The sequence below is a fragment of the Amphiura filiformis genome, chromosome 7 (genome assembly GCF_039555335.1).
Source record: "Amphiura filiformis chromosome 7, Afil_fr2py, whole genome shotgun sequence".
Lineage (NCBI taxonomy): Eukaryota > Metazoa > Echinodermata > Ophiuroidea > Amphilepidida > Amphiuridae > Amphiura > Amphiura filiformis.
Genome location: NC_092634.1, coordinates 57,530,932 through 57,543,008, shown reverse-complemented (window position 1 = coordinate 57,543,008; position 12,077 = coordinate 57,530,932). Strand labels below are relative to the sequence as shown.

The 12,077-nt window shown below is 37.2% G+C and overlaps 1 protein-coding gene across 1 annotated transcript in view; it reads right to left on the bottom strand.

Annotated features, from left to right (window-relative positions):
* Positions 1-12,077, bottom strand: part of LOC140157379 (calsyntenin-1-like) — a 258,270-nt gene that overhangs the window by 27,779 nt on the left and 218,414 nt on the right. Inside the window, exons 6-7 of the mRNA XM_072180555.1 lie at positions 1,417-1,671; positions 857-1,033 (exon numbers count right to left, since the gene is read on the bottom strand). Of these exons, the coding sequence (XP_072036656.1) occupies positions 857-1,033; positions 1,417-1,671 (432 nt within the window). The remainder of the gene's footprint in view (positions 1-856; positions 1,034-1,416; positions 1,672-12,077) is intronic.

Below are 12,077 nucleotides of genomic sequence, written 5' to 3'. Positions count from 1 at the left end.
GTTGAATATCAGTAAATGGATAACAGAATGTTGCCTTCAACTATCTTAAAAACTCAAAACACCTTTTAAAAGATAATATGTGGTTGTAAGTCAAGGTATAAGCAAACAATGACTGGAGATTGCCTAAGCAACTAAACATGACCTGATCTACTCAAGATGAGTTATCATAATATTTTGCTAATAACCAGCCAAACTAGTCAGTGATAAAATCCTTATATCCCTAGCACATATTTGACAGCAAAGTTACATAATGCCAATTTGCTACTGTATGTACCTCCCCCCTCTCCCCTGGCCAGAGTGAATAATATTGTGTTGTGTCACAAACAAAACAAGTGGTTTAGTTCACTTGTCTGGGGGTCATACCACAGAATTAGAGAAAGGAGAACCGGGACTCCCTATACGGCACATACAATCATGCCGTCAGTTATGGGGAGAAAATTGGGGGTATTTAGGTTCTTGCCGACGGTGCGCGGAGACGAACAAAAACAATTCTGCATCTCATATGAAGCATGCATGAGAGTGAATGCCTCGAATGCATTCCGAGGGAAACCGAATACCCCCAATTTTTGCTCCATGCCTGTATCAAGATGGCGGTTGAGTCCTGGTTCTCCTTCTCTAATTCTGTGGGTCATACAGTCATTGGGTTTATATTCCAGTTGAAATTCATATACCCCCTATGGAAGACACAACCTTAATATCTCACACAGGGGGGTGTAGATTTCAAATGGAGTCACCAATTCAGGTAACCCCATTTGAAATGCAAATTTCCTGTGTGGAAGATTCAATGTCATGTTTTCCATAGAGGGTGTATGTATTTCAACTGGTATAGCCCATTCAATGGACACATATGAAGTGCATACCTCTGGATAGTTAACATTGAGTGTATAACGATGCCACTCTTTGTCGCAAGTCTCGGCCAGCTTCCAGCGGAATTCCGTTGGATAGAATGAGTCTATGTCGCCTGCCTCACGTCGGAGGAGGAACACCAGCCGACAGTTGTGGATGTAGATGGAGTGATGATGGCGGCTAAGTCCTGCAAAGATATCAATATTTAGATGGCTTAGTTGGTTAAATAGGTTTGAATTCATGTCAATACAGTGTGTAGTACAGCAAATACAGGTGTCAAATATGGGAAATTCTAGTATTGTGACAATAATATCATATTTTTAGTGGGTTTTGTTTAGCTTGTAAGTGTTTGATTGGTTCCACGAGTGGCATCTATCAAGCGTCATCATGGAACACGCTGGTCATGCCTATGTAGCATGTTGTAGGCATAGTGCTGGAGTTATACATGCATGCAGTTGTAGTACACACAACTGTAGTGTGTCCACTTCTCAAAATATTAGACCTGCATATCCTCTATGAAGTCATTCTTTAATTTGAGCCAGAAATCAAGAGAGCAATAGGATAACTTACCAACTTGATCTGAATTGCAAAGAATGTGCTCTTTATTGCCACCATGGTTCACACCGTGCTTCATCCAGAAAGATATACTGAATCGGTCTGTCAAATTCTGTGGGGCAAACTTCTTTGGAATGATCACGGCACTTTCCACCCCATCAAACTCATAGATTTGATCGCTATCGTGACCCTGGTCTGTGTTCAGGTCTTCGGTCCATTTCTCACCAACATTTGGCGTGGGCAGAAGGTCATAGCTACCTGGTGCGGCTCCTGTAAAAAACAAAATAGAAGTGACAAACTTAACATTATGATGTCCAAAACAAAGTTGGTTTCTACATTAAAGGTCCGTAACCCGATCGACAGCATCATCCCCCCGAATTTTTTCATTGTTGATGAGGTTTTGGTATCACATAATAGATACTATTTTTCTCATTACTATCCTGAAATTTGACGCTCCAAGTCGATGTATTTCGGAGAAATCATGAATCACAGCGGTTTTTACAGGTATACCAGTTTGTAAACAATAAAAATTACTTCGGATCATGGGAAGAGAAAAAGCTTAACCACGCTAAGTGCTGAGGAGACGTGCGCCGTATATAATTAAAACAATTCCTTGATTATTTCAGTTGGTGAAATAGCTCAATTGGCTAGCGCGCCGTTCTTTTACCCAAGAGGTACCCGGTTCAAAACCCGATATCGGAAGGGTTTTTTCCTCTCCATTTTAACCCAAACTTTTTATATTCATTTGAAATGTACATATTGCAAGGGGAAATATATTTTGTTTCCTTTTTTCTGAAACGGTGCGAAAAAACAAAACAAAAAACAAAATTTCCGTTCAATACGGGCCGGGCATTGCAGCATGCCATGGTCATACGAACGGGAATTGTTGTTGTTGCATGCCTACCCAGAATGCAATTCACGTATACAAGGTATTGGATTGCAAATTTGGCTATTTATTCACATTTACGCTGAAAATGCTCTCGCTTTTTTCACAAAGCAGCATAAAGGGGAGATATTTGATATTATTATGTAATTTTAAAGACAATCCATATCCAAAACCAATAGGGTTACCCCCTTTAAATGAATAATATACTGTAGATTTCTGTTTTCCAAATACTTACTGCATCTGACTAAAAGAGTTTAGACCCAAGAGTACCAACTCTTCCATGTTTGTGTGTTGCTCATGGAGGACAAAATGGTGTACCTCTGCATTATATCACCACACGCCCAGTATAAGTTTACTGGGCGTGTGGTGATAAAAATAAAGTGTGTCGGTAAGGTGAGAAAAGGCATATATTTGTCTTGCCTCATCAAAATTCATTCACAAACAAAAATAAAGCTTAATAATGGCAAATCTGCACCATTTTGATATTTAAACCAAGTCTGCATTTATATTTCATTCTCAGGTACTGAATATAACAATTGGCAAAGAAAACCTAATTACTATAGAAACCATTCTTAAATGCTTTAGAAAGTTTCTGCAATCTTATTGGTTCTTAGTCATGTCATATGACACGATATCACACACTTTTACGTGATACTAAATAATATAACTCCTTGTAAAATATAGGATTTAATTTGATTAGAATTTGGAATACTTATGATTGATATATTTATTTGAATTGAAGTGTTTAAGAACGAGAATAAAGGTATTGTTTTTAGTCATTGTCGTTCATCTATTGTCTCATATAACACACAACATCGGCTTCGCCTCATTATTTTACTTAAAATAATGATGTTGCCTGTGTTATATGAGATGATAGATGCACTCCAGGGGCTAAAAACAATACCTTTATTCTCTAATTAAACATTAAGATGAGCTGAGATGAAAAGCAGAGTGGTCAAACTTAATCTATCACAATAACATTATTAGCTTAGCAGGTGAATTGAGCTGACATGTTAATCTTACAAAAGTAGGACACTGCTGAGGGTGGATTTCCTTCATTTATTTTCAAGTATGCAGATAGCATAACATTTATATCATATAACATAATACAAAATACTACAGGATATGCACTGCGCATGCGTGCATCTCATGTGATGTGATGACACAATCGCCTTCCTTAAGTTAGGGTAGTTATATTATTTTGTTAATTTCTTTTGCTATATAGTTGTTTGAGTGGAGGTGTGTATATGGGGCATGCAGGGGTGAGTGTGTGGTTCTACACCAGGCACAAAAAGAAACTCGTCAGTTATATTCATCCTTGCTGTTCAATAACTTGATAATTATGGATTATTCTGAAATATACATTTTGTTAATTGGACTTTGCTTTCTCATTTGACACCCTGTTCGTTATAAACGAACAAGAATTGACCAAGATATGCACCTCCAAAGCCTCAAACCCCAAAATCAAAAGTTGCATTTTCAACGATTTTCAATGGGAACGCAACGTTGTATTGCACACAAGCACCACGGGCCAATCAATAAAGCACACAATGTAACAGGCACAATTGAATCGTTAAAATTGCAACTTTTCATTTTGGGGTTTCAGAGTTTGGAGGCGTATATCTTGGTCAATTCTTGCTCAATGTTCACAAACAGGGTGTCAAATGAGAAAGAAAAGTCCAATTAACAAAATGTATATTTCAGAATAATCCAAAACTATCAAGTTATTGAACAGCAAGGATGAATATAACTGACGAGTTTCTTTTTGTGCCTGGTGTATATGTCTCATTCTTGTGCATGAATTGATATTGCCGTAACTTAAAACTACAATGTAATATAGTGTCTGTTTATATTATAACTAATATATGTCACACCAAAGAAATCACCAATTATCGATCAAGAACTTATTTAATATTCGCAAATAATATAATTTCAACATATTTCTGCTATTTGGAATAAAGTAACCTATTGAAAACCCTGTATCCATCTGCAGCAAGCCATGGGAATGAAGTGGGCTATTCCAATTGAAATCCACCCTCCATCTGAAATCCACACATTTAGTGAAAATCTTCCACAGGGAGTATGGGCTTCAAATAGAATAGATAATTGGGTAGCTCCAGTTGTAGAAGATTAATAGGTGAAGCAATACACAGTGGGAGTGTAGTTCTCATAATAATTAACCCTAGCCAATTCCAGTTGAAAAACATACTCTGTGGATAACTTGCCTTATATCTTCCACATGGGTATGTATGATACACCTGTGTATAAACCACTCTTCCTATTCCATGCAAAAACCTCAGCAAAATCTTATTTTCTTATCCTTGCCACTTGAGGTGTAAAACAAAATTGCTACGAGTGTGACAACTACCTCATATTACTTCTGATGAGTAAAATTCAACGGAGAAATTAAATTGGATTCAACAGAGAAATTATATATCATCTTGGGAATGAAGGCAAGGCTATTTTGGCTGTGTGATGTAGGTCGCTGGAGTTGGCTGTCTGGTTGGGCTCTGCTGGTTTACTTGTTCAATAACTTAAACTTTATGAAAAATAGATTGCGGGCAAAACTCATCATTTACTTACATGTCTTTTCCTAATGGCCATATGATCAACTTACTATAGTACATTCACTATGTGATAGCCTTTGACCTGAAATCTAGGTCAAGTGTCTTGTTTATATTTTATGTAATCAGAGAAATTACCTTCTTATAAGAAGAGTACCAGTGTGTGCAGTAGATTTGTATGAATTGAGCATTCACAGAAATGCATTATATCAAATCCAATAATGTCACATGACCTCATTTGACCCCAAGATGACCCTTCACCTCAACACCCTTCAGGTCACCGAAAGTCCCCCACCCAATGATATCAATTGCTGCCAAGATTGAGTTCAGTAGTACATGTTGATATGGCATATATTTTAGGAAACTTTAATCAAATTATACACATTTACGGTTATGTTTTCCATAGGGGGTATATGGATTTCAACTGGAATAGTGCACTTAGGTTGGTCACTATATAATGCACCATGGTGTGAAATGTGGGCCACGATGTCTGTTGTTTATGATAATTTGCTGCGTCCACCAACCTACTGCTCCATGCAAATTAGATAATAGTCAAACTTATCATTTATGTATACGTTGCATTGCAAGTGATACATATAGTGTGTTCACTTCATGCAGGACCCTGACCTGTGTGTGCCTTCAAATGCTATATTCTTATGTTCACAAGCAGACCCAGTAGCGTACGCAGGAATTTTTCAAGGGGGGTGTGATGATAAAGAAAAATTAAAAAATGTCAGCGTAGTGGACATCGCGTCGCGCTTGCGCGACGCCAGGGGGGTGTCTGAGGGTGGATGTGCCCCCCTCAGAAGTAAGAAACTTTTGCATGATGAAAACCTAATTGAAGCGATTTGGTGGACCATTTTGGCACTATTATTAGCGTGTAAAATTTTAGTCTGAAAAAGCCGAAAATGTGTGAAATGACGGTCCATGAAGCTTTTCGTGAACAAGTTTTCCCTTTAATTGTAGGCCTATCAATTGTGTTAAACACAAATTGGTAAATGTCGAAAGCAGAAGCACTTGTTTATCCAATATGTAGGGGATGTCTGAGGGGGGATATGCCCCCCTCAGAAGTAAGAAACTTTTGCAAAATGAAGACCTAATTGAAGCGATTTGGTGGACCATTTTGGCACTATTACTATAGTGTGTAAAATTTTAGTCTGAAAAAGACGGTCCATGAAGCCTATTGTGAAGAAGTTTTCCCTTTAGTTGTAGGCCTATAAATTGTGTTAAACACAAATTGGTAAATGTCGAAAGCAGAAGCAAAAATGGCCACTTGTTTATCCACTATGCAGGGGGTGTCTGAGGGGGATGTGCCCCCCTCAGAAGTAAGAAACTTTTGCAAAATGAAAACCTAATTGAAGCGATTTGGTGGACCATTTTGGCACTATTAGCGTGTAAAATTTTAGTCTGAAAAAGCCGAAAATGTGTGAAATGACGGTCCATGAAGCTTTTCGTGAACAAGTTTTCCCTTTAATTGTAGGCCTATCAATTGTGTTAAACACAAATTGGTAAATGTCGAAAGCAGAAGCACTTGTTTATCCAATATGGGGTGTCTGAGGGGGATATGCCCCCTCAGAAGTAAGAAACTTTTGCAAAATGAAGACCTAATTGAAGCGATTTGGTGGACCATTTTGGCCTTATTAGTGTGTTAAATTTTAGTTTCAAAAAGCCGAAAACTTGTGAAATGACTACTATAGTGTGTAAAATTTTAGTCTGAAAAAGACGGTCCATGAAGCCTATTGTGAAGAAGTTTTCCCTTTAGTTGTAGGCCTATAAATTGTGTTAAACACAAATTGGTAAATGTCGAAAGCAGAAGCAAAAATGGCCACTTGTTTATCCACTATGCAGGGGGGTGTCTGAGGGGGATGTGCCCCCTCAGAAGTAAGAAACTTTTGCAAAATGAAGACCTAATTGAAGCGATTTGGTGGACCATTTTGGCCTTATTAGTGTGTTAAATTTTAGTTTCAAAAAGCCGAAAACTTGTGAAATGACGGTCTTTTTATGAAGCCTTTCGTTTCCTCCTTAGTAATTTTGCAAAATGAAGGTCCAATTGAAGCCATTTGGTGCATAATTTTTACACTATTTCAATTCAAAATACAGTCTAAATATGCTTTATTTTAACATATTCTTTTGAAAAGCGATTAGATTTAGATTAGGTAAAAAATCATCTGAAGTACATAAGCTTGCGTAGGCCTATACTTGCACCAAACGGTTTTCAGCTGATAACGTGGCGCAATGCGGTGTAAGAGATGCAGTTTTGTAAGTGTGATGATGGGGTTGACAATTAAAACTTTTAAGTCATTGCTGGGATAGGGGTGTGGGGGAAGGGGGGTGTAAACATGTATATCCATGGCAATTAACAATTAAAACGTTTATGTATGTACGTTGCCAGGGGTGTGATGATTGGGGGGGGGGTGTTGACATGTATCAACAATAAACACATAATTTACGTATGTTGCCGGTCAATCCCGGGCATAGGGGTGAGATAATTTGTGTGGGGGTTGTTAAGTCATCTATAGGCTTATGATATTATTGTGATAATATATCCCCTATGCCTTGCTCATCTTCCCCCTTCCCCTCCCCCCCCTTCTCTCTCTTTCTCCCTCTCTCTCTCTCCCTCCCCCTCTCTCTTTCTTTGCCTTTTCTTGTTCCCCATTTTATTTTCTGGACAGATCCAAGGGGGGTGTTTCACACCCGTAACACCCCCCCTGCGTACGCCAATGAGCAGACCCATATGCAAGGGGTGAAGCAGGTTTTGTATGCTTTTTTGGTCAAAAAGGTTCAAATTTTGGGAAGGTTGACTTTTCATAAAATTGCCCCTTCCTGGGAAAAAAGGTCCACTTTTCAAAAATGCAGGGGGTGAAGCAGGTGTTTTATGCTTTTTTGGTCAAAAAGGTCCAAATTATGGGAAGAAGGTCCACTTTTCACAAAATTTCCTCCTGGGGAAAAAAGTTTACTATGTTATCAGCATCCTTTCTTTCTGTCTTTGTTGTCTCGTTTCCTACCCCACTTCTTCATTTAATCCTTTCTTTCATTCTTTGTTTCTTTCTTTCTTCTATTCTTCCTTACTGCCATCCTCCCTACCTCCCTCATCCCTTTTTTAGCCCTTGTTTTTCTCAAATTCCTGAAGTCTAAACCCTATATTTTGAACAATAACCTACCATCTACATTGTTCTATCTACATGCAGTGTGTTACCAAGACACAGTTAGTGAACACAATATGATGATTTGTTTTGCTGTTTTACTGTTTGGAATTACTACAAATTGTGCTATGAAAGTAATGCTTACTGTGACAGGTTACTACTGATGATATTATTGATACCTTGTTTTAATTCAGAAATACTATTACGTGTCAAAGAGAGGGATAAGGAAAGCAGCATCAAGTGTGCCTGTAACTAATGTGTCAAATATATCCACATACTGAAATGGTTGTAGCATTTATAAAAACAACTCGATCTTAAACAAGGCAAACAACACCCCTGGAACTAACACTAAGGATTTCACCATTGACATACATTTAGTTTTTGGAAAATCTTAAGTCAAATAACCAAACTGATTCACTAGCACTGGACCACAATAACCTCATCCCAATTCCATAGTTCAATAACCTCAATTAAACATTCATAGAGCAAAATTTGACCTCAAGTTGCGGAGAATGAGTTTTTGTACCCAAATTTTGAAAGGTCATTCAATGGATGTGCAACTGTATTGGGGTAAAAGAAATGTGCCCTGATAGATGAGCATGTTGTGGATCCTAGTGTAGGGTCTTGTATGGTAAACCTGATTGCTGGTTACAGGAAAGGGAACGTAGACTCCATATTTTGACCTGATTTGGAAACAGAAAACTCGCTAACAGTTCTTGACAAACAAAGTATAGCAGTCTAGTTTCAGAGAGCTCATTGGGCTATTCCAGTTGAAATCCAAACACCCCTCGAGGATATGACCTTAATCTCCCACACAGGTGGTGTAGATTTCAAATGGAGTCACCCATTCAGGTAACAACATTTGAAATCTACACCCCTGTGTGGGAGATTAAGGTTGTGTCTTCCATAGGGGTGTATGGATTTTAACGGGAATAGCCTATTTACTGTTTGGAATTGCAAATTGCTGTGAGTGTTTCTGGTATGGCAACATGTTGTTGTGGGGTGTGTAGCAACAACACGTCAACAGGGTGACAGGCATTGCAGGCAGGTGTTTTACATCTTGTACATCTTTTGAAATGAAATTTGAATCTACGAATATTACATGTTTTCCTGACAAAAATAGCTGACATTTAAACAGATTAATTCAAAATTTAATCATTTTTATTGATATTCACTTTTTCTTTATATAAATGTCTACCAGGAAGTGTTTTTAACCTTTAAAATTATAGCAATATTGAATGGCAGTATATTAGAGAGAATTTGGGCTATTCCAGATGAAATCCATACACCCCCTATGGAAGACATGACCGTAATATGCCACACAGGGAATGTGAATTTCAAATGGGGTTACCTGCATGGGTGGCTCCATTTGAAATCTACACCCCCTGTGTGGGAAGTTTAAGGTCATGTCTTCCATAGGGGGTGTATGGATTTCAACTGGAATAGCCCCACAGCGTATTTTCATCAGACATGCACATATCAAATGGGTACTCATAGAGACACTGTCTTTCCTTCCAGATGCTTCATATCTTGCACTTGACATTGTCTGTCATTGCTCCTACAATTTTCCCCATGGGAATAGCAAGAGTGGCAAGTATGTGGTCATCTACTTGGCACATCATTTGCTTGTTTATTTGTTGGTTATTGACCTTGTTTGTTTTTGACCACTGTAGTGATTTGTTAAAGCTTAAACAGAAATGCACATATCGCTAGAGAAGGACCCATTCACAATTTATTTGCAAGTTAGTATACAAATATTGAATGTCTGAGCATGCTAAGGTATAAAAATATAGCATAATATAAAATGTTGACTTTTCCATTTCACACAGCGAAGTGAAATGAACATTTTAACATAGTGATACATTTATACCATTGCACAAACATAGGCGTGTAATATTTGTTTTATAAAATGATACAGAACCAATTCTGTTACTGCCATTGAATAGTACAATCAATGCCACCATTAGTTAATAATGACTGGTTAGCGGTTGTAACCCATGTTTACCACCGCAGTGAATCAGCGTGAAAGGTTGTTTTGTTGAAATTACAGTTCTAACTGAACTTATTTTAAACTAAGACAAGAAAATCTTATGCATATCATAAGTATGCTATGAGACAGCCCTATGAAAGACCAGCATAAGTTTTAAGATTCATTCATCTTTATTTCATTCAAATATAAAATATAACAGCACAACAATTAAACACATACATTGAGAGAGGGATTTATTCGAGCAGTTTTTGTGATCAAACTGACCTATGTAGGCTCATTGATCAATTCTAGTAGCAGTTAATTCAATTATTTTGTATATAATATCTCTGCATGTCCCTGACGCCAATCAAAGAGTGGTTACTACTGATTATTATGACATTTTCTAAGTCACGTCCAGATGATATAATTGAGGCGAGTGAGATTCTGCAACAAGTGCATTTCAACACGCAGACAAAAATAAAAACATGGTTGCCTATAAACTGCACTTTTCAAATCGGCTTATGATACAATAATGGATGAGAACAAGTTTTGATAGTATCAAATATTTCATGACCAAAATTGAACACTTGTGCTCCATTACACATTGGTCAAGTACTACTCCATGCTTAAAGGTTCTATATGAAATCATGCCATGAAAGTATTTACAAATATGTGACCCATTCCGACAAACCCAGGAACAAGTCACATTTTTGACATTTCATGGTTTGAATAAAAATGTAAGCATGGGACAATTACCGTTAAAATGATAACAAAATTATATACATAGCATCAATACTTTTCAAGATATGGATAATTTTGTAAATGATACCTTGATATTTTTTCACGGCAGTGAAATGATGCCACTTGCACCCATATCTCTTATGCACAGTTTATCCCTTACATATCCTGTGTCTTGAATAGCTACATAGCACACCACCCTGTGGTAATAAGAGGCTAGGAAAATAATTCCTAATATCTCATACCCTAGTTTGTATGCCTTTATCTAATCTTGCCCCACTGACAACTTACTATTTAACACTTAACCTGTCCAAGAGTTTGTCCAGCGTAGGAATTTTTTAGCCTTTTTTAGAAACATGTTTTCAATTGGCTTATGGCCATCACATGCTGACAATACACATAACTGATTGGTTAATCAAAACTAGCAGGGGTTAGGTCAGGCCTCATCACAAAGTAAACAAATCATTCTGTATAGAAAACTGTGTAGCAGGTGATTTACTTCAGATAAAGTTCAATATAACTACATTGCACAAAACTAAGTCCATTATCTGTAGTTAATTGAATGTTTATTGACTCTTGTAATAACCCATGTGTATAAACCTGTATAATATTGACAAAGACAAATATCACTGACCCTGACAAAAGCTAGCAAGAGTTAATAAAAATTCCTTTTAAAAGGAATGGGCGCCCAATGTGAGCTTGGTCGTGATGTGGTGAATTTCATGGTGTTTAGATTTGGTATTATTATCTCTTGCAAACCGGTGACACCTCATTATAGATTTTAGACCTGTCGATAGGTTGTAAGAGGGGATAGCCTTTTCCAGGCACGAATTGGGCCATATATAAAGAAAGTTTTGCTACTTTGCAACGCAATAAAAACCTAAATGTAAAATGAGATCCTGTAGGTGGCTTCGAGGTGGCTTAAAAAACTAAATGCAAAATGAGGTTTTTAAAAATATTGTTTTCAGAGTCAAGACGCAGGTATCATTATTAAGCCTCATATCACTTATTTATTGTCAAATAAGTGCAGAGTAGGTTAGATATGAATATTAATGTTAGATCAAAGTAGCTCAAAGTACATGTACTATACACCTAATCCGTGAACTTGTCTTTTTTAAAGACAAATTCTTGTTATCATTAGTTTCATGCTTTACACAGGATTGAATAGGGATTAGCATAGTTCAACTGTCAATTATTGATTAAATAAACCTCTTTTTAATAAGTACTTTCAAGAATTTTGAAAGTCCACTCAGTCCCAAGGTCAAAAACAATGAAATTGAAAATTCCAAAATTTATTTTTATATAAGAATGTCATCTTTAAGGTACTACACCTGCCCAATTTTGTGCCTATTTTGCATGCATTTTTCTCAAAAATT